We start from the raw sequence: 24,280 nt of genomic DNA on the forward strand, positions 1-24,280 counted from the left end.
ATTGGTCTGGATGGAAGCCTGCAAACTCTGGCCACTCATGTCATACAGTTGCCATCACCGGCCTTCGTGCTGTGATAAAATCTTGGCAGAATAGTGAATCCTCAGGATCTTTAGCATAAAACTGATCACATTTATAGATAATCAATGCTGTTTGGGCAGCTTCAATGCCATACAAAACAACCTATTTCAGTTCAGCACCGCCGAGAAGAGACTGAACGTAAAAAAGTCTCCTTCCGATAGATGTGACAGGAGGAGAACAACCCGAAGAAAGTAAAGTAATTTTTCTTTCAAACTGCAAACCTTTCATGCAGACTGTGACAGAAAGGCTGGCTGAAGTAAACACCTCTCCTACTCTCGCTCTGCGTTTGTCTGTACTTATCTAATCCTGCTGTCGAGCTCAGCAGCAGTCTCTAGCTGAGTAAACTGCCCGCAGGCTTTTATAGCAAACCTACAAACACTGACTCAAAAGCTGAACTTGTCTGACTGACTGACTTTTCTCTTCTTCACCTTCTTTCTTCTCCTGTCTCTTCTCCATTCACTCCTGTTCATCATCTTACACATAAACTTACTGAGTTCCTCCTCTGTTTTGGTCAGATTTAGAAAGCCTTCCGGGCTTCTTTCTGATATATTCGGCGCCTGGAGTCATGTGTGTTATTTATCAAACAGGAGCATCAGCCTGGAACTGTAGTTTACCTGTTGCTCCAGGTGTCAGCTGTGTGATGCACCTTTTAAAAAGGTTCACACAATTTTCAAAGGCCTGATCTATGCCTCTGAAGACAAGGTGTAAATAGTTCATGTGAAGACTGTGGTGCAGAAGAGAAACCTGAATTAAGCCTTATTCTGCAGAAATCTTAGGAGGACAGCAAAAATATCTAGGAGTCTGTGATGAATGAATTTGTCAAACAAATTAATTAATTTCAAAGATAGGACTGTAATGTTGCACATTTTGAGAGACACACGCCAGCCAGCAGAAATGAAATGATTGTGAAGGTTTGGGGCTGTGCAGGCGAGAATGTGTTACAGAAGCATAATGAAACTGCAAGCCCATGTATAAATTTTTCATTTTTTATCATCATTTCATCTCTTTAATTCATTACTTTAATGTCTCCTACTATCAAAAAGTCCAGAGATTACACTATACTATCCTTTTTGAGTCAGCAGCTCAGATTTAGCCCTGTGCTTTCATACTCCTGTGTGTAAACTTGGACCATGGGGGTGAGGCCACACTGCTGAGAAAATATTGTCTTCCTAAACAAGTCTTGATTATGCAACTCTGTCTTGAGGTTTGATTACATTGTTATGATCATAAATGATTGAATGTACTGAATATGCTACAGTAAGTGCAACAAAAGTTTACCATATCGGGTCATTATCAGATATTAATTATTTTCTCCTACTAAAGCACAAACTGTGAGCGTCATCAGTCACCAGAGAGCAGGAGAAACGACTGTTACATCATCTGGTTTTGAATAGCAACAAAAGGTCTGACAACAACTCATGAGCTGCCTTCTTAGTATTAGTGAACCAATCTATATAAAAACAGGATAGGTGTTAAAAATAACATTTACGGAGTTAGTGCTGCTCCGCGTGCTCCTGAAGGGGAAGATGAAAAGGCTCATTGTGAAATGAAGGATGTGGGTACATGACAACCACATAAGGAGAACCGAACACAGGCTTTAATCTCATCACATCCACGGTGTCTGCTTACAGCATGTTCAAGACCCTTCACAAGGGTATAAATTTCTTTATTCTCAAATATGGCAACTTAACACCAAGCTGAACAGCAGCGTTTGACTGCAATCTCTGACTGGAACTGTGTTCTCTCTGACAAGCGTCCTTTGTTGAACAAGTAACCACATCCAGTACTGGAGAACACTTCTACATAGAACACCATGAAGTAAAACAAAATATATATTCAATAGAAGGTGCTGGAAGCTTGGTGAATGTACAGGTAGCGGCTACATTTTGTGCTTCCACGATTTTGGACCATCAAAATACGTGGTCTGCTATTGACCGACTACATGATTTGGCATGTCAAAGTTCACCACAGTTGAATACTTGAACTTTGCTTTCCCTCCACAAGCTAAACCGCTGATTTGTTATGATTACATTGTCATGAAGTGATTTTCGATGACGATTCTTTTTACCGTGATGCTGACTGTTAACCATGATGGCAGTTGTTGAGACCGATGGGATTATTTAATTTGTGTGAATTAAACTGAGCCATTGAACTCAGTTTCCCACAATCCTCCAGGTATTCACACCTTGGTACGAACTCCACCCATGAATCCAGCATGTCCTGCCGTGACCAGATCTTCTGATCTTCTCCATGGTTAACTTGAGGTTATTATTGTAACCATAGATCTCAGCCATTGCTAAATTGATGTTATGCTCCACACAGATACAGTCTTTGCATGCTAACAAACTCTTTTTAACTTAATTGAACTGTTATCCAACACAGATCACACATATAAACCTCTAATTTGGCATTACACACAGAGAGGAAACTTAAGAGTGAATATATCGCCAACCTCTTGTATGTCACACTCAAAATCTTTCAACCTATTAGCTACTGATGGTAATTGTGTTACTTGAGAGTGGTGCCCCAAGGTGAATTTAATGCAAGGTAAATTCTATTATTAATTATAGTAATATATTTTTTAAACCTTTATTAAACCAGATGATCTCATTGAGGTTTAAAACATCCTTTTCAAGGGTGTCCTGGCCCAAAACAGCAGCATATTGACAGAGCAGAGTTACAGATATGAACACCAGACACACATTCAACGACTGTTAAGATACACAAATAAACAGTATAACTTCAAGACCACTTAAAAGTACAATTTGCACATGGGTTTAGAGGAATTTGTTATTTTAAAAGCAGTGACAACAACTGTTATTATTAGATTATTGGATATAAATGTTGGTGCCATTTAAACCATAATTCAGTAAACCATGTAACCTTAACCAAGTAGCATTAGTTGTCTAGACTGAACCAGACCTTAACCATGGAGGTGGCAAATTAGAAAACACTAACGAGTCATTTCTAGGGCAGTCCTTTGGGTTATTTTGGAAACCCATAAACCGTTTTTGGAAGTCAGTCTTACCATACTGATTACTATCAGTTAGAAGATGGTGGTGGATAGGAAAAAGCCATAATTTACACTGTGCTATTACAGGACTTCACTAATAGTCCTCACTTTTATTTTAAAAAAGGATCTGCTCTACTTTAAAAATGAGAAGGGAAAAATCTGTACATTGTATGGATTTTTAAGTTGCTTTAGGTTACTTTGGTTGGTTAAGTGGTTCTTACTCTGCTTCTATAAAGCACAGATATGAAAAGCACTGCAGGTTGCCAGCAGTAAAAGGACAACAACCCCATCCCTTCCACCACACACGGCAGTGTGACATGCAGCAAAATCCCACTAACAAAATCCTCCCGGCCACCGGGAGGAAAGAAAGAAGATAAACAGACAGGGGGGAGCCAATCCTTGAGAGTGACTCACAGGAGCAGTGAGCAGGTGAGCTAGTTTTCTCTCTTCCATGACAGTATTTGTTAAATGTCGTTGGGACATCTCAAGAAGCCCATCTTTGATTTATAAAGACCGGTTAAAGCAAGATACTGGTAAGCATGTTCTGAATGAAAAGGGCACAAATCTGACCACACTGATTCTTATTCAGATTTTGTGTTTGGATGTCCATCTGTCTCTTATATTATGTATATGATCTCTAAAACAAAAGGAGAAAAGGTATGTGGAAAGTTTGGTGACCTTAGGGTGGGAAATTTTTTTCTTCTTTTTGTCATATACACAATGGAGTTGGATGTTAAGACTGGCCCATTTATCATGGTTTTATTTGTTCTCTATGAGCTACAACTCACTCTCATTGCTGTGGGTAACACCTCGCTACCTTTCTGACTGACAATGACAATTATATTCAAATCAAATTCAAAGCCCAGTCGTCAGACACAAAGTGACATAAACTCAAGTTAGTGTGAAATTACAGCACACTGATATTGCAAACATCTGTCATCCAATGCAACTACCACTGCAATACCTTCAACCTTGTGTCTCTCGTCCCCATTTTGGTCAATCAGACCAAAAGCTACAGCAGCAATCAAAAACACCACAAGCTCCAAAAGCAGAAGTGCCCCCATCATGTGTGGGGTCACATTACCGGATGAGCTAAAAACCTTTTATGCTCACTTTGATCTCCTCAACAAAGGGTTAGCTGTAAAGTCTACTCCACCTCCAGAGGACCGGCCACTGTCAGTATCCACAGCAGATATGAGAAGAGTCCTGCTGAGAGTGAATATGAGTAAAGCTACTGGGCCTGCTAACATCCCTGGCCAGTTGATGTTATTACTGACATGTTCACGGTCTCACTGTCTCAGGAGAGTGTTCCCACCGCCCTGTGGCACTTACCCCCATTCTGATGAAGTGCGACATTGGACTTCCTCACAAACAGACCCCTACACAGTTTGGATTGGCAAAGCACGGGGCTGAGCCGGTGAACAATTTCAGGTTCCTGGGAATCAACATCACAGAGAACCTGACATGGTCATCTCACATCTCCACGCTGGTGAAGAAAGCTCAGAAATGGCTGTATTTCTTAAGGAAACTAAAGAAGGCAAAATCCTGTGCCAAGTTCGTGTTAACTTTTAAAGAGGAGCAATAGAAAGCACCCTGACTGGAAACCTTGCTAACTGGCATGGGATGTGCACGGCCCAGGACAGGAAGGCTCTGCAGCGGGTGATGAAAACAGCTCAGAAGATCATTGGTATCATCACTGATCATCTACCGAGCATCAGTGAGATCGGTGAGGTGACGGGCCTGTAGAGCCCAAAGGAAACTAAAAGATAGGGTGCCATCTGGCCAGAGATACAGAAGCATCGGCTGTCCTACCACCAGACTGCAGAGCAGCTTCTTCCTCCAACCCTTTGTTGTGTGGTGTATAACATATGTGCATTTGACGCTTAACAGTTGTAAAATGACAAATAAATCTACCTTGTACCTTGTTTCTGAATGGTGATTTTATCAACAAGAGCAAACTAAACACTTAGCAAATGCACAACAATAACAGAGTAATGCTAATTTATTCTGTGGCAGTGGTTAAAGCAGGAAGGCAGCACGTCAATTATGTTAATGATTCTGCAGCTTCTGACTTGAGATGTGCCGCACCAGAGGACAGTGCCATTATGCATTGTACGCCACTGTGTTCACCTTTATTAAAATCATATGCAAATGACACCAGGTGGCTACAGAATAACCACACACACACACACACACACACACACACCACTACTCACATCAGACTGGTCGGTCATAACTCTGGATTTTGCTTGTTTGTGGCACGATTACACCAGCTCATCAATCTTGTGTCATTATCTCCTTTCCAACTGTCCAACCGTGGCATTTCATGTTTTATTCTTGGAATGCATAATGGTTCAGATGCTGTTGTGTCACATTTTACGACATGACTTGGCCATTTTTGACGCAAGACAGAATTAATAATTAATTAAATAAATAAATAAAGTTGGATTCTTGAAATATATACATACACATTACAAAGTCAGCCTACTACCACCTGAAGAATATATAAAGGATTAAAGAACTTATGCCTCAGCAGACCCTGGAAAAACTTATCCATGCATTTATCTTCAGTCGACTCGACTACTGTAACGGTGTCTTTACAGGCTCCCTAAGAAATCCATGAGACAGCTGCAGCTGATTCAGAACGCTGCTGCTCGAGTCCTCACTAAGACCAAAAACATTACACATTACTCCAGTTCTGAGGTCTTTACACACTGGCTTCCTGTCTGTCAGAGAATTGATTTCAAAATACTGCTGTTGGTTTATAAAGTACGGAATGGTTTAGGGCCAAATTGCATTGCTGGTCTTCTGCTACGTTATGAACCGTCCAGACCTCTCAGGTTATCTGAGGCAGGTCTGCTTTCTGTCCCCAGACTCAAAACTAAACGAGGAGAAGCTGCGATTAGTTTTTATGCTCCATATATCAGGAACAAACTCCCAGAAAACTGCAGGTCATCTGAAACTCTCAGTTCATTCAAATCAACACTGAAGACTTTTCTTTTTACCACTGCTTTTAATTTAATCAAATGTAAGGCATAGGTCAGTGTCGTACACTGCACTGCATTTACTTTTCATTTTATTCTATTTAAGCTTTAAAATTGATTTTATCGTGTTTTTTTTCTATGTCACCCTTTTAATAATTATATTTCAGTGTGAGTTTTTTTCAATTTCCCTTTGCTGCTTTTATGTTATTTGTAAAGCACTTTGAATTGCCTTGTTGTTGAAATGTGCTATACAAATAAACTTGCCTTGCAAAGTGTAATGTTTGGGAGTATTTCATCCATAAAATGATGACCAGATGCAGTTTGTCCACAAGATTACAAATCATTTTAAAATGATATTGTAATTCTGCTAAATACACTTATTCATGACTCAAAGTGCAGTTCATGTCAAAAAAGAAAACCCTAGTTGTATTTTCATGTAGCACATTTCATGCCACAATACAAACCTTTCCGAAACAACAATCTACAAGAATTAAAAGTGACTTCATTTTATAGTCAAGATTCAATTTCAAAAGTAACAAGCTCTTTGAGCTTCATTTATAACATTTATAATTAGGTTTTCTATCTGACCCTGTCTTCTGCTGACAGAACAAAAAGATGGTGTGTTTATTGAACAATGAATTAAACACTAAAAAGACTTTTCAAACATTAGAACTGTACTGTGAATTATCTTTCTCCCTTGGTTGCTTGGTTCTCAAGCATCTCCTGAGAAGATCAGGACCTCAAAAAGACTACCTCACTAATCCTGTAATTACATAAAGGAACAATGAAAATAAAAGGCCAACACTGAGCACTTGCTTTATCTCTTTAGACCAAAAAGCCTCTGAACAAAGGAAATCACCTCTGCATTATAGGACAAATTCAGAATAGGCAATTAAAAGTCACAATACAATAAAAACTCACCAATACGTTTGGCTGCGCACACACATTAACAGGATATGGATTGCATAAGCACATGGAGACACACACACAGGCAATAAATGCACTTAGCAAAGGTCACACACACACACACACATGCCGATATTCACAGACAGAATAGTCCATGCATCATGCTGTAACACTGAGACACATGGGGGAAACTAATCTCTGTGGAAACAACTTGCATGTGTGTTTTTGTTTTTGTCTCCCAACAATATTAAGAATCAAAATCTGCTACAGTAAAAGACTGATTTTGCAGACTGACAATTTAAAAAAAAAATAGATAGTTGTCTGAATCGTGCAGCGTGAAAAGACATCAATGAAAACTGGAGAAGGGGGATTATCATTGATGTAGTGATCACAAAGCAGAGCTGTCTTCACCAGACAGGACAATAACTTTTCACCCCAGAGAAAGTATATGTCTTGTCAAACTAACGAAGCAACAGCCATTTAAAGACCACATAATGACTCTTTGGTTAACCATAACCAAAGTCAAAAGAAGAAAGTTGACAGTTCTCTTTTCCCCTCCTTTCCCTCAAAGTAAGTGGAATGGATCCCTACAGAGATCGACCTTTTTAACCCTTTAAAACACCAAAATCACACAATAACACAAACAAACTAACCGACCAACGGCAGCGCTAGACCAACTCCTGTCTTCTGCGAGGTACAATTACTGTTTTTATCAAAAGGAGTCTGGTGCCTTTGACAAGAGAGATGTAGTGACTGTTTTTGGTTAAAACAGGTCTATCTCTGTAGGGAACGGGCCACAGTCTAACTCTGGATAATAGATGGTAAAAAAAAAAGACAGGAAGAACTTCAACTACGGACCCAAGCAGCAACCTCGCTCATATTCAAACAACCTTAAATGCGAATTTGAATCAAGGGGGAGGCCTAGGCCCTTACATGACTATAATGGAAACTGATCTTTCTGACCATAGCGACCGGCTAACGAGCCTTGAAGAACAGGTGAACAACTCCAATCTGAAAACAGTCAAGAGTAGTTGGCCCTCGTTGAACTATGAAGGACACTCGGCCACAGACTTCATGTCAAAATTTCTTGTTGACATATAGCAAGATCAAACGTTCACCTCACCGCCAGAGCATGACAGGACCGCAAGCTGAGGCCAAAACCAAGTGAAGGAGAACGATCTCGGACCATTTGCTTTCTATGCTACAAACAAAGAGAGCAGGTACTTGTCCTGGCCAGGAAATGATGAAAATGTGTTTATCACGGTCAAAAGATCTTAATTTTTCCTGACATGACCAGTGATCTTGCCAATGATATGTATACATATAGCCTTTATACTGCGTATCTACCTTTAGTGATAATTAACGTCTTGTGTCCATGATGTTTAATGTTGGTTAACAAAACAAGACTTGTGGAACGAGGTTGACTCAGCTCTCCCTTTGAAAAACATCCTTATGCTAAGCGATTTAGTTTATTGTATTTAAGGCGTCTCTCCCAGTACACTTTCTTTCAGATGTCTTTCTTATGCCCCACTCATGCTATCGATACTATTAAGTAAACCACAAGTTATGTGGTGTGCACCGCTCGCTCAGCAGTGGGTCTGTGTATTCCCAACAGTGTTAAATTTACCACATGTCCTTGCAATTGTATATAGTAGTGGAGCATACTACTTATAGTCACAGACATAACCATTTAGGATACTAGAGGCACAGCTCTGGCTGACCTTTTTCTCTGTGTCTCCCTTGTTTCCTCCTTGTGTTGTGGGCTCCATAATGGATAGATGAAGCTAATAAACATCTCTGTTGGTGACAGCGCGATAATAAAACGGTCAGGTCACTTAAAGGCAGCAGTATTACAGAATTCCCCTCACAGGGTCAAAACATTGACCTGCTCTCATGCTGCATTCTGTCAACAGGTCGATAGGTATTGCCATCAACAAACAGCAGATATCATGTATGTATGCTAAACACATATCTGACAGGACCCCCCTGCATCAACCTATTAAAATGTAGGCCTACTGAATTAAAAAAATAATCTGATCTACAGTTGTATCTGCAGTATCTACAATACCGCAAATAGAATGAACCGTTATTAGTGCAAGAATTAGCTCAGTTTTTTCAAGAATATTTTAAGCTGTATGACTGCTGTCGAGCGTTGGCTGGGTTGTATTGTTGTTCTGCCAACATGCCTGTCGTCAAGAGTTGTATCACCCTCATTTTTCGTTGACAGTTTAGAAAGACTGTGTGCCTTGAGGATGGAGCTGACGCCTCATTTAAGGCATACTTCCTAACGAGTATCTACTGAATGAGGTCATGTTTACTACAAATGTGTGTTTTGCGTATTGATGTCATGTATAGTGGGCTATTGCTTAGAGCAGGTCGCCTACTAATTGGAGGATCGGCGGTTTGATCCCCGACTTCCCTGAGTCCGCATGTCTAAGTGTCCTTGGGCAAGATTTTGAATCCCAAATTGCTCCCGAAGGCTGTGCCATCAGTGTGTGTGAATTAATACTTTCTATTTCTGATGAACAGAGGCCTTCCTTAAAGCATTCCTCGGAGGTGAGATACACTGCTCATACTAACAAGGCACGGAAGAGACGACACTGCACGCCTTTAGACACAACGGCTCATCTAAACCGCAGAAGCTTCTGTCCCCTGAGACTTGGCCTCCAGACTGAGTTCAATCTTTTGTCCAGTAGGCTTGCAGAATAGAAGCTGCTTAAAGCTCGGGGAACATTGCATGAAAAATGGGGAAAAGGCAGATTGCTTTCTACAAATTTCTCAAATAGCCAGTAATCCAGGTTCACTGACAATTAACTCCTCTGGATTTACTGAGACTTTCAGAGCCTATTATTCTGATCTGTACATATCTGAATCACCTGATGATGATGTGGACATGTTAAATTTCTTCAAGTGGCTCAATGTTCGTCATGCCCTCTGCTTCTGCTTAGTGGCGAGCTGTCTTTCCCTCCTCCTTTCCCCGTATGTGTTTGTGATTTGATTGCTTGTGAGTGGAGTCAGGTGTGCAGGAGTCGAGCCACCCGCCTATCATCACCAATCAGGTCTCTTTCATATGCCTGGTTCCTGCCAACACACAGCCAGATTGTAGACCCTCAGTCAGTCTTTATATGTTTTGTATCAACATTGCTCAATCCTTGACTCATGTGCCTTGCAGTCTAGCTCCGCCTGGATCCTGCCTCTGCTCCGCTCCTGTCACGTCTGGACTCCGGACCTCAGTCTCTGGATTAGTGGATGCTTTGTAGGGCTGGACATCTGACTTCACTGCTTGTTCCTCTGCCTGGCTCGGCTCACTCCTAACTCTCTGAACCACTTGGACTTACCTAACCCCCATAAACGCTGCTCACCGTACATTAAGTATTCTGTTAATAAATTATTTTATATTCAAATACTATAATACTATCCACGGGTACTGTGATCAGCATTTGGGTTCAAACCGAGGTCCAGCCTTAACAATGTTCCCTAATTATCTGTGGAATAACACAAAAAATTGGAGGCACCATTCAATTCAATGATAAATAACAGATACCATCCAGCTAAGCCATAAAGCAAGGTCGTGTGTGGTCATCTATTCTTCACATTAAAGCAATATGAGTTGAGAGAGAACTTAACATCCTGGATACATTTACTGTCTTCCCTACAGGCCAATGTACAATATGTACCAGCAATCAGTTCTTTTTTTTCCCACGCAGGACACGCCAAGGATGCCTGATTTCCTTTCTCCTTTTAGCGACTGTAAAGCTGATGATACACAGAGCAACTTTTAGAGCAATCGTGCAGGGCAACGTTGCCATCAGTGGTAATGAGTAAAGATTACTACCGTAATCCCCTTCCCCCACCACCCGCCCACGCACCACCGCTATCTGTTGGAAACATAGTTGGACTTTCCATTAGCAACATTGCTCAAAAAGTTGCCCTGTGTATCATCAGCTTTATTGAACCCTATAAATTGCTCTTAAAGCTAATTAGCGTTGTTGAGGTATCAAAATTAGTAATATTTTTTATTAAATCAAAATTGTATTGTATATTCAGTTAGTCCAGGGAATACCATAATCTAGTATCCCATAGGTTTAAATATTTAGCTCCAGCCATTTGCTACATGAGGAAATTGTCCAGCTCTATCAACTAAAGGGAAAACTGATCTGCAGAGATGGAACATCCCACTTCTCTCTCTCTCTAGCTGGTAGAGTACAATCCATTAATATTAACGTGCTCCTATCTATTTCAATGTTTACCCATAATTTTACCTTAACACTTACTTATATTTTCCATAATTTCCAATTTTATATGGGGTTGTAAAACCCCCAAGAATTCACAAAGCTCTGCTCCAGAGGGGGAGGTCACAGAGAGGACTCAGCCAACCAAATATTGAGTCATATTATGACATATTATGGCAGCTAAAATGCGTAAAATTGTGCTCTGGATCTCGGGTTACAGATAATAGTTGGATCCAGCTAGAAAGTAACTCCATGTCTAATTCATTTTTATTAGTCAGTTGCGTACTTATTTTTTTATTCCAACTTTCCTAATGTTTTTTTTAACTCACATGTATTATTCATGTGTTGTATATGTATATAGTTGTATACAAGAGGGTAACATGGTTGCAGATCTAGCAATGTACAGGTTCATACATGTTGGACTGTGACCTTGTGGGCTGCTGTGCATAAGGTTGACATGTTGATTTTGTACATCACCAACTGCCCATTCCCTTTATTAATTTCTTCTTATTTTATTGTATTTAAGTTGTACAATTAATTGTACTGTGTACTATAATTGTTGCTATTTTATTTATTTATCATTACTTTGTTTTTGTGAGAAGGGGGGGGATTGTTGGGAGGCTAATGGGAGAAGTTAAAAACAAAAACTTAGCTGGAGAACTTAAATGAGTAATAAGAATAGGGTATATTATATCCATAAATCAGTCAATTCCTGTTCTCACTTAACATTTCCATCTCACATTGGTTCTGTTTTGCTGTAAGAAGATTAAACATGGTATTATTTGTGTATCTGTGTTTGTGTATTGTGTTGTGTAATGCATTACTGGCCATATTCTGTACTTTGTAACCCCTAGAGTGCAGAATCGGTTCTGTTTATGTGTGTGGGTGGTGTTAGTTTGTTTAGAGTTGTGTGTGTGTGTGTGTGTGTGTGTGTGTTGGAGGAATTTAAAGCAGGATTTCATGTTGGTGGAACATTTACAGCCCTCTTTAACTAGATATCTGTCAGTCAGTCACGCTGGCTATCACTCACAGGTGTCAGATGTAACCGTTCTACCGAAATCCACCTCTGGATTTAGACAAGAAGTACTCATGGGTTTGATGGTTGAAAAAACATTTTAATAAGCCTGATAGACCTGACGCAGAATCAGAGCAGTCTGGTAGCTCCTACTTGAATCTCTCTCTATATTGCTGCTGTGATTAAATGTTGTCTACGTATAAGCCTGTTTTGGAGAGCCATGTCCCAGAAAGATCTTACATTTTGCTACAGACCCCCCAGAGCGTCACATATAGAAAATCTTTTCAGAACTACATTCAATTTTATTCTCATTCCCTATGATACATAGTAACAGATAGTCTGTTGTTCCAGTCCAGTTATAAAACACTGGCAGTTTAGGGAAAGGAGAGATGATGTGACACTTGACATTTACTGCTCATTATTCCTTTCAAAAGGCCGTGCTTCGACTGTATTCAGCCACTGGCCGTGAGCAGAACTGCAGCTGCTCTGCCTGACTGTGCTGGATGAAGCTGATTTACTGCTCGTACTACGGCTGCATCTGTGGTTGAATCTGCGATGCTATGGATGGATAATTATGGTAGCTGTACTATGACTACTCTCCTTTTAACTAATTAGCCAAGAGAGCATCATTAAGCTACACAACAACGCTTCTATCGAATATGACAGATGTGTTACCAGTAGCTTCACTACAACGCCCGGTGGGCACAACCATGTCGATTCACTGCACACATACAACACGTGCATGTAGTTAGTGTTACAGTCAAACTAATGTCGTCACAGACATAATCATTACAATGGTATGATGTGAGGTGATAGTAGCTATCACAGTAACTGCCAAAGCTGTCATCCCTATAGTCATATGCCCAAGAGATGGGCCATGGGGTTTAGTAACTGTGGTGTAAATAACTTTGGTACAGCATACTGCAATTTATTATATATATATATTATTTTGGGGAGGGTGTTCATCTACTAGTGTAATGTGTATTCCTGTACTGTGTACTCCCTTGATTTAAAAGATGTGCATCTTTCCTTAACTGTTTTCCTCCTAACTGACGTTTCTTCCAACTCCCTGCATTTGCCTTCTTCCACTGACATCATATTTACATTGAATTCTGCTGGCAGTCAGTGTGGCATACTGTCTTTCCTGCGTGTGATATCGTTTTTACTTTTAAGTGTTGCTTGTTTGCACTGATTGTCAATGCAACATGAAAGATAAGACTGACTTTTGACTGACTTTTTAAAAGTGTCAGCTGTTAGTTTCCCTTTTGCCTCTGAGCCAAACAAAAACAACACTACAGCAACTCCAGCATCCAGCAACTACTGACCTGCAGTCCCAAGCATCTGAAAGAGGGATGAACAGAGCAGATGTCCTAGAGAGGAAGACGGGAGCATAGGAGAGCAGAGAGGAGAGTGGTCTACAGGCTTGACAACTTGCAGCCCACTGATTGGTTGAGCAATTACATGCAAATTTCAGAGAGAACTTAGCCCTTCCCACAGGACCATCATGCGAAGACATCCACTTTCCTGACTGAAACACATCACAGTATTGCTTTCTGATTGTTCTGCATCTGTTTTTTTTTGTGTTATGTAAAACGAATCCGACATAATTCCATTAACTCAATTTGCACACTGTTTGATTAGTGTTGTTCCAAATAAAATAATTTCTGCGTCCTCTCTTTTTCATCTGGCTTTGTGTGACGGCTTTTTTTCTTTTTTTTTTAACAATCAGTGACACACAACTGTGCCCTTTTCATCTTTACAAACCCCCTCCCCCCTCCTTCTTACCTCCTGCAAACGCTGGATGTGTTCTCTGCAGGTTTCTAAGTCGCTGTCACCGTGAACCACGATCAGTCCCATAGGAATGGCTGCAGATACAGAGGAACAAGACAATTATCCAACAGCACTTTGATATCTACTTATACAGTGGTGCTCAACTCAAGCCCTTAGGCCACTGTGAGTGCTGCTAGTTTTAATTCTGGTCACTTAGCAGGGACGGAGGTAGACCCGGGACTCCAGATGAATGTAATTAAATATATGGTAGTCTGGTGAACCAGCCTGACTGCTACATCAAGTGTTTTGGGGCACAATAACACAGCTGAATTAGTTTTGAGATAAGAGAAAATGCTGGAAGTTATACTGGAATATTTGCTGAGAACATACTCTTTGTGACAGACAGAAACAGCTTATAGGTAAGGTCACACCGGGTCGTTTAAAGTCTTTTAGGGCAAATTACAAGTCAAGGGAGACTTAAAGTTGTGTGTTTTACATGGGTTACGGTTACGGTGTAGCTTTAGAGCCTCCTCAAAAAGGACAACGTCCACCACAGAGATACCCTTTGGAGACCACAAGAACTGTGATTGGTCAGCATGGGTTACTTGTGTTTTTGATGCCAGTGGATTGCTACTAATGAAAAACAATCAAGTTGAAAACGACACAGTAATCCGTGGCTTTTCCCTAACATACCGGAGAAAAGACATCTCCACTGCCAACCTTCTGCCCACTGTAACTGTGCTGTATCATAGTGAATAAAAGAACATAAAAACGTTGATTGTGCAGCAGTCATCTCCTATTCAGAGATGAGACGAGGTGAATAGGAACTCCAGTGCTTCTATAGCCCACCGCCGCTCAATATCACAAAAAAATGAAAGAGAATTTCTGTGTGGTAATATAATTAAGGCGCAATACAGCCAAATCACAGGCGACACATTTGCTCCACATCTGACACTTAACGTGCCAAAATTCATACTTGATGTTGGCATTTGTCTTTTATTTTTTTAAATGAGCCTGACCAAGCTGGCCCGTCATCAGTAAGCCGACGTACGTCGTTGAAACAGTAAAGGCTGCTCCCTGAGGCGGCGCAGGTTTGCCTCCCGCTGCACCAACACAACACTGCTGGCTGTACATCACACAGCTCATTGTGCTGGGAGAGCTGTCAAACCGAGCGAGGAGCTCCTGAACCCACCCACACAGACACAAACACACACCTCTCATTGACACTAAATACCTCAATGAAGAAGACAAAGCAAGCAAAAGAAACTTCAACTAACAGAGACCAAGTCAGATCTTGGCGGATCCTAGAAAAGTGTAGCCTGTTCACTTCTGGGCAAATTCACTACTCTTCAAACATTCCTCACACATAACAGGCAGGAAGAGCAGAGGAGGTTATTAACCATCTTCAAACAACCACCACAACATTGCTTTCAAATAACAACTATTGCATTTTTTTCATAGACTCTTTGAGGATGCTCCCTTTTTTAACTGACCTTTTCAAGTAGCAGACAAGTAGCAACTGATTGGTTGCTGTGCATGGTGCACCATGCTCTGTTGTGCATGTGATAGATAGCTCATGTGTTCAGGATTTTTGTAACCACACAACAGAATGTGGAAAAAAGGCAAATGGGCTGAACAATTTCCAAAGACATTATACATATTAGAGCTAATTAGAACAACAAGTTGATTATTTGATTAGTCAATTAGTGATAACAACAGGCAAACGTTTTGAAAGCAGATTAATGAAGTCACGTGTCATTAAATAATGCCAAACCTTCTCGGGTTCCAGCTTCTCAAATGTGAGGATGGATGTTTGTCTTTGTTTTATATAATTGTAAATGAAATACATGTGCAATACAACAGTTAATGTGCAGCATGTCAATGTATTTACATAAAAGCTAATGTGCACACAAACTACACACAGTAACTTTACATTATGCCACACTTCTGCATCTATTCTCATTATCATCATTTTACATTATAACTCACTATATTAGCCAGTACAGCATTTATAACTAATTGTATTGTAATAGCTTTGTTGTTGGAAATTGGACATTTGGTCTTGTCATATCTTGTTATTTTTATATCTCTGAATGACTTGGCCCCTGATTAAAAAAGAAGCTCGTCAGAAACAATAATTTAACTTAAGGCTCTCTGAAATCACTTGTTGGTCTGCCAAAACAAGTAATTTATCACCTGAGCATCGAACTATATTATTGTAATTTATTTAATAGTATCTTACATGATAGTTTTTGTATAGTTATACCTGTACGGTTAAAGGTTAACAGCAACAATCTCTTTTTTCTATCCATTTTCAGGGTAAAATAGAGAGCCAATGTGAGAGAAATGGCATTGAGATGATATAACCACTGTGCCTCTGGGTATGAGGCATATTTTTACCATCTCCCCAAGTGTGACACATCCACAAGTTGATAGCAGTGATTGATTTGCATAATGAGAAAACAACTCAAACTTCAGAGAGCAAGAACAAAGGATGAGCTATAAAAAAGAATGGAGATTTTTAAATTTTACCAATAGAGGAAACATTTTGGGATTAAATTTGATATATTTCATTTTTTTGATACATTTTAATATGAATGAGTATGAAACACGAAGACATTTTCCCATGATGGATTAGGTTTTAGTCCCTGTACAGTACATACAAATGATATGTAAAACACAGAAACAAAAAGAACCTTTTCTGCATTGACATCAATTTAAATAGTTACAGTGTTGTAAAAGGTAACAGCGCCACCATGTGTCCAAACTTTGTCAAAAGTTAACATGAACTAAGAGAGTGAGAGAATAAACAGATACGAGGAGCTTTCCCTTTCTATATTCCTGAAACATCAGCGATTCAAGCGCTGCTCACCGTTGAGCATTCTATGTAAGTTAAAGTCATCTTTCATACGTACACAGACACACACAGCAGTGAGGAATGAGAAACAGTGGGAAACTATCTTTTTGACCCTCACATCACTGCTCCACCTTCTAATCATCAACTGATTTTATTACCACTTCAGCCTGAAGATGCTGTTGTCACTTAGGAAGGCTACATCAACCTGCAGCTTCATGACCCTCTTAACAGACATCTTAATCACATACTGACAAGCAAGAAGCAGAAAATTGGATCAGATAAGACGAAATCATCTTTACAGAAAATAAGATTGACATTTAAAATACAAGTGTTTGTATTTTTCATGTATTTAAGCCTATTGCTTTTTGTTTTTGTTTTGCACAGCATACATTTCCTGATTTTTTTTATTATGAATTATACACCATTTAAAGGCCATAACTTCCACACACTTAGTCAGATTCAAGCAAAAACTGGCACATACATTCCCTGGTTTGTATAAGTATATGTAATTTTGACTATATGTCCATATTTTGTTATTTTGCTTATATTTGATAAACATTTTGTCCACAAATATTTTGATAATTCACAATAAGGGAAGCACGTCATGGCTTGAGATACACTAGGTAATAGTTTCCACGAATTGAATAAACTGTATGGCTGCTTTGAGCAAATCAACTTTCTGTGAACATGGCATAACAAAAACATTGGTTTGAATCTATAATTATTATCATTAACACTGTATGTTTGTTCATGAGAAACTCTTGCGTGAAGTCTGGTTATGACTGTTCGGTGCCTGTGAAAGCAAAACACATGTAATGTGATAATGTTAGCGTGCGTGTGCGTGTGTGCGTTTCCTTACATGCTTGTCGTAGTTTCTCTTTGTCATAGTGCAGAGCCTCATAGTCAGCCATACTGATCCTGTTGACCCTGATCCTCAGCTTGTCTGGCACTGGCTGCTGACTGAGACACAAACAAGACCAGACCACTTTTAGCAGATTAATTATTATAAGTTATAGCTTTTCATGTCCATCTAAAGGCTCACCTGTTGGAAAGTAAATGTCACACACGATAACGCTACTTACCATGGCCATGAAAGAAGAAAGTATTACTGACTTGAGCGGACTAAAGGTGTGTAAATGTAAAACTTACTCATTGAGGTGTGGTATCGAGGTCCGTCGTTTGGTTTTCTGAACCATGTTTGCCTGGTTTCTGAGGCTGATGCGGATGACAGAGGGAGCAAGTCTGCATGGTTCACCATCCACCTAACATCAATACAAAACAACCAATCAATCACACAAAGTAAATTCTCAAACAGGCCTTTATTTGAAGCAGGCTTGTATTAGAGACGGGTCTTTGTAAGTGTATTGGGTCGTATCAAGCCTCCTTGTTTTCTGACCTGCCCCGTTTGTATATGGAACAGTATGAATGTTAACAACTGTGGTGCTACAAAGCAGTACAGTGACAGGTATATGTACAGTATGTACCTGTACAGGAAGAGGTTTCGTAGTGGTGAGGGTGACTTCTCTGCACTGGTTCAACCTTTCGCCATGACCTCCAACCTGCAGAGTAGCCTACACACATACGCACACACACACACACACACGCACAAACACACACGTCAACATTTCAGTTTGCTGGAGTAATGACTAATTTCTATGACTTCATTAAATACTGTGTATTTCTACCATTTCCTTGTGGCATCGTATCGTGCGACAGATGGATGATTCTTTTTCTATGCTTTTAACTTACGATGGTAGTTTTTAATTACTGGGTCCAATTAAAACTGTACTGTCTGTATGCAATATAATGACATTTATGTGCGACAGCATCTGTTTTCTCTGAAAGATAAGTCTTTTGTCATATTTGAAATACGTAAAATAATAATTTAACTCTGCTCTGCTGTTCTTTCCAAAATCCTCAAACATTCATCTGACCGTCTGTCCAGCTGCACATTAAAAGACTTTTTGTATGTGTGTTGTGACTCAAAAGATGTAGCTGGAAATAACATAAAAGATCTCATTGGTTGTTTTGCACAAGAAAATATTTACATTATTTTGTATGAGAATATAAAATATGGAAGGTCATGTCAATATCTCAAACGTCATACAACTCAAGATAATATGACAGTTCCAGCTACCATCATTCTTTGGACTAGCAACTGCTTAAAATCTTTTTATTGAACAGAAAACTTTTTTTTGAGTTAGAAAGAAGCTTCTGGAAATATTGTTTAAATTGAACTAAACCTAAACTTACCTTAGGCACAAACACTGTAAATTATTATTATAAAGAGTAATAATACTAATCATCACAACCGACACCCCTTGTAAGATCACATTCATATTTATAGAAAGACAGACTCTCTACCAGTATACTGCGAGCTCCATACCAGTGAAGTCATAGTGAATCCAATGACCTCGATGTATCCATCATCGTGGCGTTGAGGTTCAAAGTCGCGATGCTCACTGGGGTTTCCCCAAGGTGTAGTGCCTGCACAGTACCTGAAGAACACAACATGCACTGTCAGAGATACTTATGTCAAGATGCTGACAATTTATAGCGTGTGGTTGTACAGATAGATTTGGTGGAAAAGGCCCTGCTGCTTAAGGGAGCTCTCAAAGAATCCAAACATACAAGGACTCTGCTGAGAGGCCTGATTCCCCAAACAAGAATTATTTGCTTAATATGTATTAGCAGATCCTCGAGCCGCCATCCTGAATCTAACAAACCACCGAAACCACAAGCAATTAGCTCAACCGCTACAAAACTTATTCTGGATTAATACACAGGAGGATCTGTATCAGGGCTTTATGGGTATACTTTAATGGATTGGTTCAAATAAAACTGTGTGTAAATGTGTAGTCCACCTCACCTTAAAGTGTTCAAATGGGAAAAATTATTTGGGCGCCTACTGAGTGACACTGAGAGGCTGGCAAAATGCACATATTGGCTTAAATTCACTGAACAAACCACACATATACATATTCTTTCCACCAACATGCACAGATTTTTAGTCTCTGTCAATCAGGAAGGAAAATAAACATTACAATTTAGTAAATACATTAGCATGACATGTCAAGGTAATTTCACACTTCTGGATGTTGTGTAATAAGGGGTAACCTCTTTCAGCACGATTTTGGGTTGAAAGTAGTATCAGTAACAGTAGTGGCAGTGTCACCTGGGGATGTTGAGGAAGACCAGACACTGCAGCTTCAAGTCCTGGACCTTGGATGTTATATCTGTCCCGTCGCACTGGAGACGGAGAGAGACAGAGAGAGACTGATTTGATTGCATTTTAAAACACATTTATTTCTTCATAAACAAGGACATGCAAGACAAGACATGATAACCAGACTACGCAGTAGAACAATGATTAAAAAGTATTAAAGATGTCTCATAGAAACAGAGGGTTAAAGCACAGCTCCCCCTCACCAACAGAACAGATGGCTCCAGTGAAGCACCACTGAGACATACTGTAGAGTCACTGAGTAAAACTCAAACATTGGAAACTTTATTTTTCTACTTTTATAAATGGACATTTTGGCCACTTTTTTGCATCGTTATTCCACAGGAAACAGTGAAAAATAGTTTGTGTGGCCCGACAGTCGGGTTTTAGAAACAAAGCTGTTGACAGCCTGTGGAATCACCACAGTGGTGAAAAATCCCCCCACACTAGTTAACAATCATCCTGCACATTCATCCTCTCTCTCCAAGCAGTATGTTTTGACAGAGAGAGGGAAACAGACCGAGAGAGAGAGAGAGAGAGAGAGAGAGATGGAGCGACTCAGTGTTTCCACAACAATAACTGACTGCTTGATTGACAGGGACTCACCACCACTTTGATGTGCTTAGACAGGTCTTTGGAGCTTCGCATCAGGAAATCGGAGAATGCTGTCTGTATAAGACACACACAGACAGGCAAACAGGTCAGCAGGATTCTCTCAGAGGAGCACATTGTGAAAACCCACAGTAGGATGGAGCTTTCTTCCACTGCCTCTGGCAAAGTCAGAGACAGAGTGTTCTCAAATAACAGTCTTCTTCACAGCAAACATATTTAAGTGTGTCCTTTATCACGCTTCTATAGAGCAGCCCGACCTGAGTCATTTAATGTCTTCTAAATAAAATGGAGCCTGAAGACCAACACCTGTTACACATCCTGGAAGGCAACTGGTGTGATATAACGGAGAGCCCCAGAACATTTTAGCAGCACAGCTGGTATGATAATAATACTAGAAGTCTCCTTTGCTTTAGTTTCTCAGCGTACAGTCGTTTAGCTTCTGTACTTTAACTCTCTGAACGCTTCAACTGTCTTGAGTTTGGCTGGAGACCAGGGTGTGTCATTGTTACAGCTCACCCTACTGCGTGATGGTACCTAGCAGTCCAAGCACGCACAAAGATCCTCTATATCCACTGTTTTTGGATACATTTACAAAAGGTTTAGAGAGCTTTAATTTCTGCTTTTATGCAGGAACTAGGGGTCCATGATGTGGTCAGAGTGAAGGATGGTGTGAAAGACACTGCTGACTGTACCAATGATCCAAAATATTCTCCTCTCTGGTTGGGAATTAAATAAACTGTCTGTATTTGGTAATGTCTGAGATTAAATCTGAATAAAGAAGAAAAAGAAGAAAAAACAACACTCAGTGAAATATGATTTACTTCTGAGTTTAAGATACATGATGTGAATACGGACATCCCAGAAAGGTGACAGTGAGAAACCTGTGAAAAGACTGTTGCAACTGGTGTTTGTATGACAGTGGAGAATATTTGACTTGGGTTACTGACAAATGAAATGTTTCAGAAAAAGTAATTGAGACAAATTAATTTAATAAAGATATTCAGCCCTCCAGCATTTAAGCTTCATCAAGTCCGTCCACGCTGCATGTGCCAGCGACCTCATGTGATGCTTGTGATTCATTTTTACAACGTAACTACAGTGTTGAGATTAAAATGACGACTTGTGATTGTGCGTTGGACAGCAAACAAGCATATTTTGTGTTAAAATGTTAAAACTGTTTTAAACAAACATTCACACACTGATCTTTAACGCGGAGGTGCACTCACCCCAGCATAGAACATCTTATTCCTGAAACGACTGTTGAACTTCTCTGGGTTGGCCTCTAAAAGAGCGACAGACAGAGAGACAGTAAATCAATAAAACATTTCATTTACAAGTAGCATCAATATTAATTTAAACAATTCTAAGGAGCTTCTCAGATAGTATATAGTGCAGTTGTGGCCATTACCAGGAATATTTGTTTGTCATTGCTCTGATTATTAATATGAATGTACCTCTTGACTCGTGGAACTCCAGAGTCACATGGGCATCAAATCCAAGACTGAAGTAATTGTTGAAAACATCTAGAGGAAGCTGAGAGAGCAAACACACGCACAAAGATAAAACACAAGACAAGACCAACTTCTGATTTGGTCATGTCACCGTCACAAACTCCCAAAATTATACAGAGTATTGATTAGCTGGTTCACACAGAAGTTTTTCTCTGCTGTTTTTTGACTGCTTTTACCAAGATTATGGTAAAAACAATCTGGATTCTCAGAGACGACGGTGGATAAGAGGAAATAAATATCCTATGATAAAGGTGTGAGAGATGGGAAATTAAAAAAACAGGTGAAAGCCAGATTAATCATAACCCATTATGGAAATTATGAAGATTTTACTAAACAGTAGGTTAAAATGTTTATCAGGTAAATTAACATGTTTTGATTTTCTATTTGACTCTTTTTTAAAATTGTATTTCTGTGTCTTTTCCCTATGTTGCTTTTGTGTTTTATGTAAAACACTTTGAATGTCTTTGTTGTTGAATGTGCTATATGCTGTGCATGGCTTCAAGAGTGTATTGAATTACAAGCGAGCTCTGTCTGCAGCCAAAGCAGCTTATTTCTCCCTAATCAGCCACAATAAACACAATCCTAGGTTTTTAAACTTTCTCAAAAGCTGCCATCTGTTAGCTGCTCACCCTCTATGGCTCATGATTGTTTACACTTTTTCTGTAAGAAAATAGATGAGATTAGATACAAAATGACTCATCTCCAGTTACCTCTGCAGGCAAATCTTGAAACCATCTCTCTCTGACATTCTTCTAAACCAACCACCTGCCTCCTCGTTGCCCTACCAGCAAAACTTTTTAAAAGATCTCTGCTGTGGTAAAACCTTTACTTAAGAAATCTTGATCCATGGTCTCTAAATAATTTTCAACCTTCCGTTCTTTTCAAAAGTACTAGAAAGAGTTGTGTCACATATTTAACAGTTATCTCTTTGAACCTTTTCAATCTGCTTTCAAGGCCTGCTGCGTGCTGGTACTGAATAGATCAGCTTGCTGATGAACTAGGACAAAACTATTTTATTTTCTTCTTCTTCGTGCCCCCTTCCTGTGGAATAACCCCCTGTTGACATTAGACAGTGTGACTCTACTGGGGCCTTTAAATCCAAACTTAAAAATCATCTTGTAGCTGTTACCACTTGACTTCCAGCATCAGTCAGTCTCAATGTATCCATGTTTGTCCCGCTGACGAGTATATGGTAAATCTTCTGAAAACTTCACTTCTGCAACCCCGTTTGTCATGTCTCTCTCCCCCTCTCCCTATTTATTCCTTGTCCTATCTTTTCACTCAGATGTCTCTGTGCTGGACCGCTGGCGTCCTGGGACCTCTCTCTCTCTCCCCTGGCTGTCGGTGCTTCATTCGAGATATTCTGGATCTGGATCTTCGTCCTCCAGGAGATTCAGCCCCCCTCTTGTCTCTCTCTCTCTCCCTCTGTGTGCTCCTTTCTCCAACCTGTTCGAATGGTGTGTCGGCCCTCGTCCCACAATCGATTTATAATTTTGTGATCATGATTATCCATACTGTAATATCACTATGCTGGCCTATTCTGTATATGCAGTATCTACTGCTCGTCTGTCCTCTTTAACTCTTCCTGAAGTTTTTTTGGGGGAGTATAAAATTACCCAGATGTGCAGCCTCACAGAAGCAAGCGCATCAGAGACTTAGTTTTGCCTGGCATCCACTAACTTCAATGTGGATAAAATGATTTAATTGTGCGGCTCAAGAGTTTTCAAATGTTATCGAACTGAATGGATATGATTTTCATAGTGAAAAAAATTATCCACGGTTTTACAGCCACTTCTTTAAGTCTTCTGCGGCCAGTGTGCGTCACGTGACGGACCCGGTTTGGCCAATAAGTCACATTGGCTTCAAAGCATGGCACACACTCTGGGGGCTTGGTATGTGCACTGACCTTATCAGTTATTTGTTCTTCCGCTTCAGCCACTGCGCTTTGGTTTGGTTCAACCTGTAGATTCCATCTGTCTAGCTGGACAACCGCTCCATCCTCCACATGGGACAGGATCTTAGACAGAGGTTCGTCTGTGTAGCCCTGAAAATACATTCAGAGCTACATAAAACATACA

The 24,280-nt window shown here is 39.9% G+C and overlaps 1 protein-coding gene across 6 annotated transcripts in view; it reads right to left on the reverse strand.

The window, feature by feature from the left end:
- Window positions 1-24,280, reverse strand: part of LOC119900707 (diacylglycerol kinase zeta-like) — a 110,390-nt gene that overhangs the window by 40,559 nt on the left and 45,551 nt on the right. For all 6 annotated transcript variants that reach the window (XM_038715941.1, XM_038715932.1, XM_038715923.1 and 3 more), the window contains 10 exons: window positions 24,109-24,246; window positions 22,146-22,224; window positions 21,918-21,973; window positions 20,686-20,748; window positions 20,032-20,105; window positions 19,243-19,354; window positions 18,341-18,427; window positions 18,006-18,118; window positions 17,716-17,816; window positions 14,015-14,094 (listed from right to left, as the gene is read on the reverse strand). In XM_038715941.1, coding sequence (XP_038571869.1) covers window positions 14,015-14,094; window positions 17,716-17,816; window positions 18,006-18,118; window positions 18,341-18,427; window positions 19,243-19,354; window positions 20,032-20,105; window positions 20,686-20,748; window positions 21,918-21,973; window positions 22,146-22,224; window positions 24,109-24,246 — 903 coding nt within the window. The remainder of the gene's footprint in view (window positions 1-14,014; window positions 14,095-17,715; window positions 17,817-18,005; window positions 18,119-18,340; window positions 18,428-19,242; window positions 19,355-20,031; window positions 20,106-20,685; window positions 20,749-21,917; window positions 21,974-22,145; window positions 22,225-24,108; window positions 24,247-24,280) is intronic.

Source organism: Micropterus salmoides, unplaced genomic scaffold, assembly GCF_014851395.1.
Source record: "Micropterus salmoides isolate LMB-PRFRI ecotype aquatic unplaced genomic scaffold, ASM1485139v1 Ms_hic_scaffold_1, whole genome shotgun sequence".
Taxonomy (NCBI): domain Eukaryota; kingdom Metazoa; phylum Chordata; class Actinopteri; order Centrarchiformes; family Centrarchidae; genus Micropterus; species Micropterus salmoides.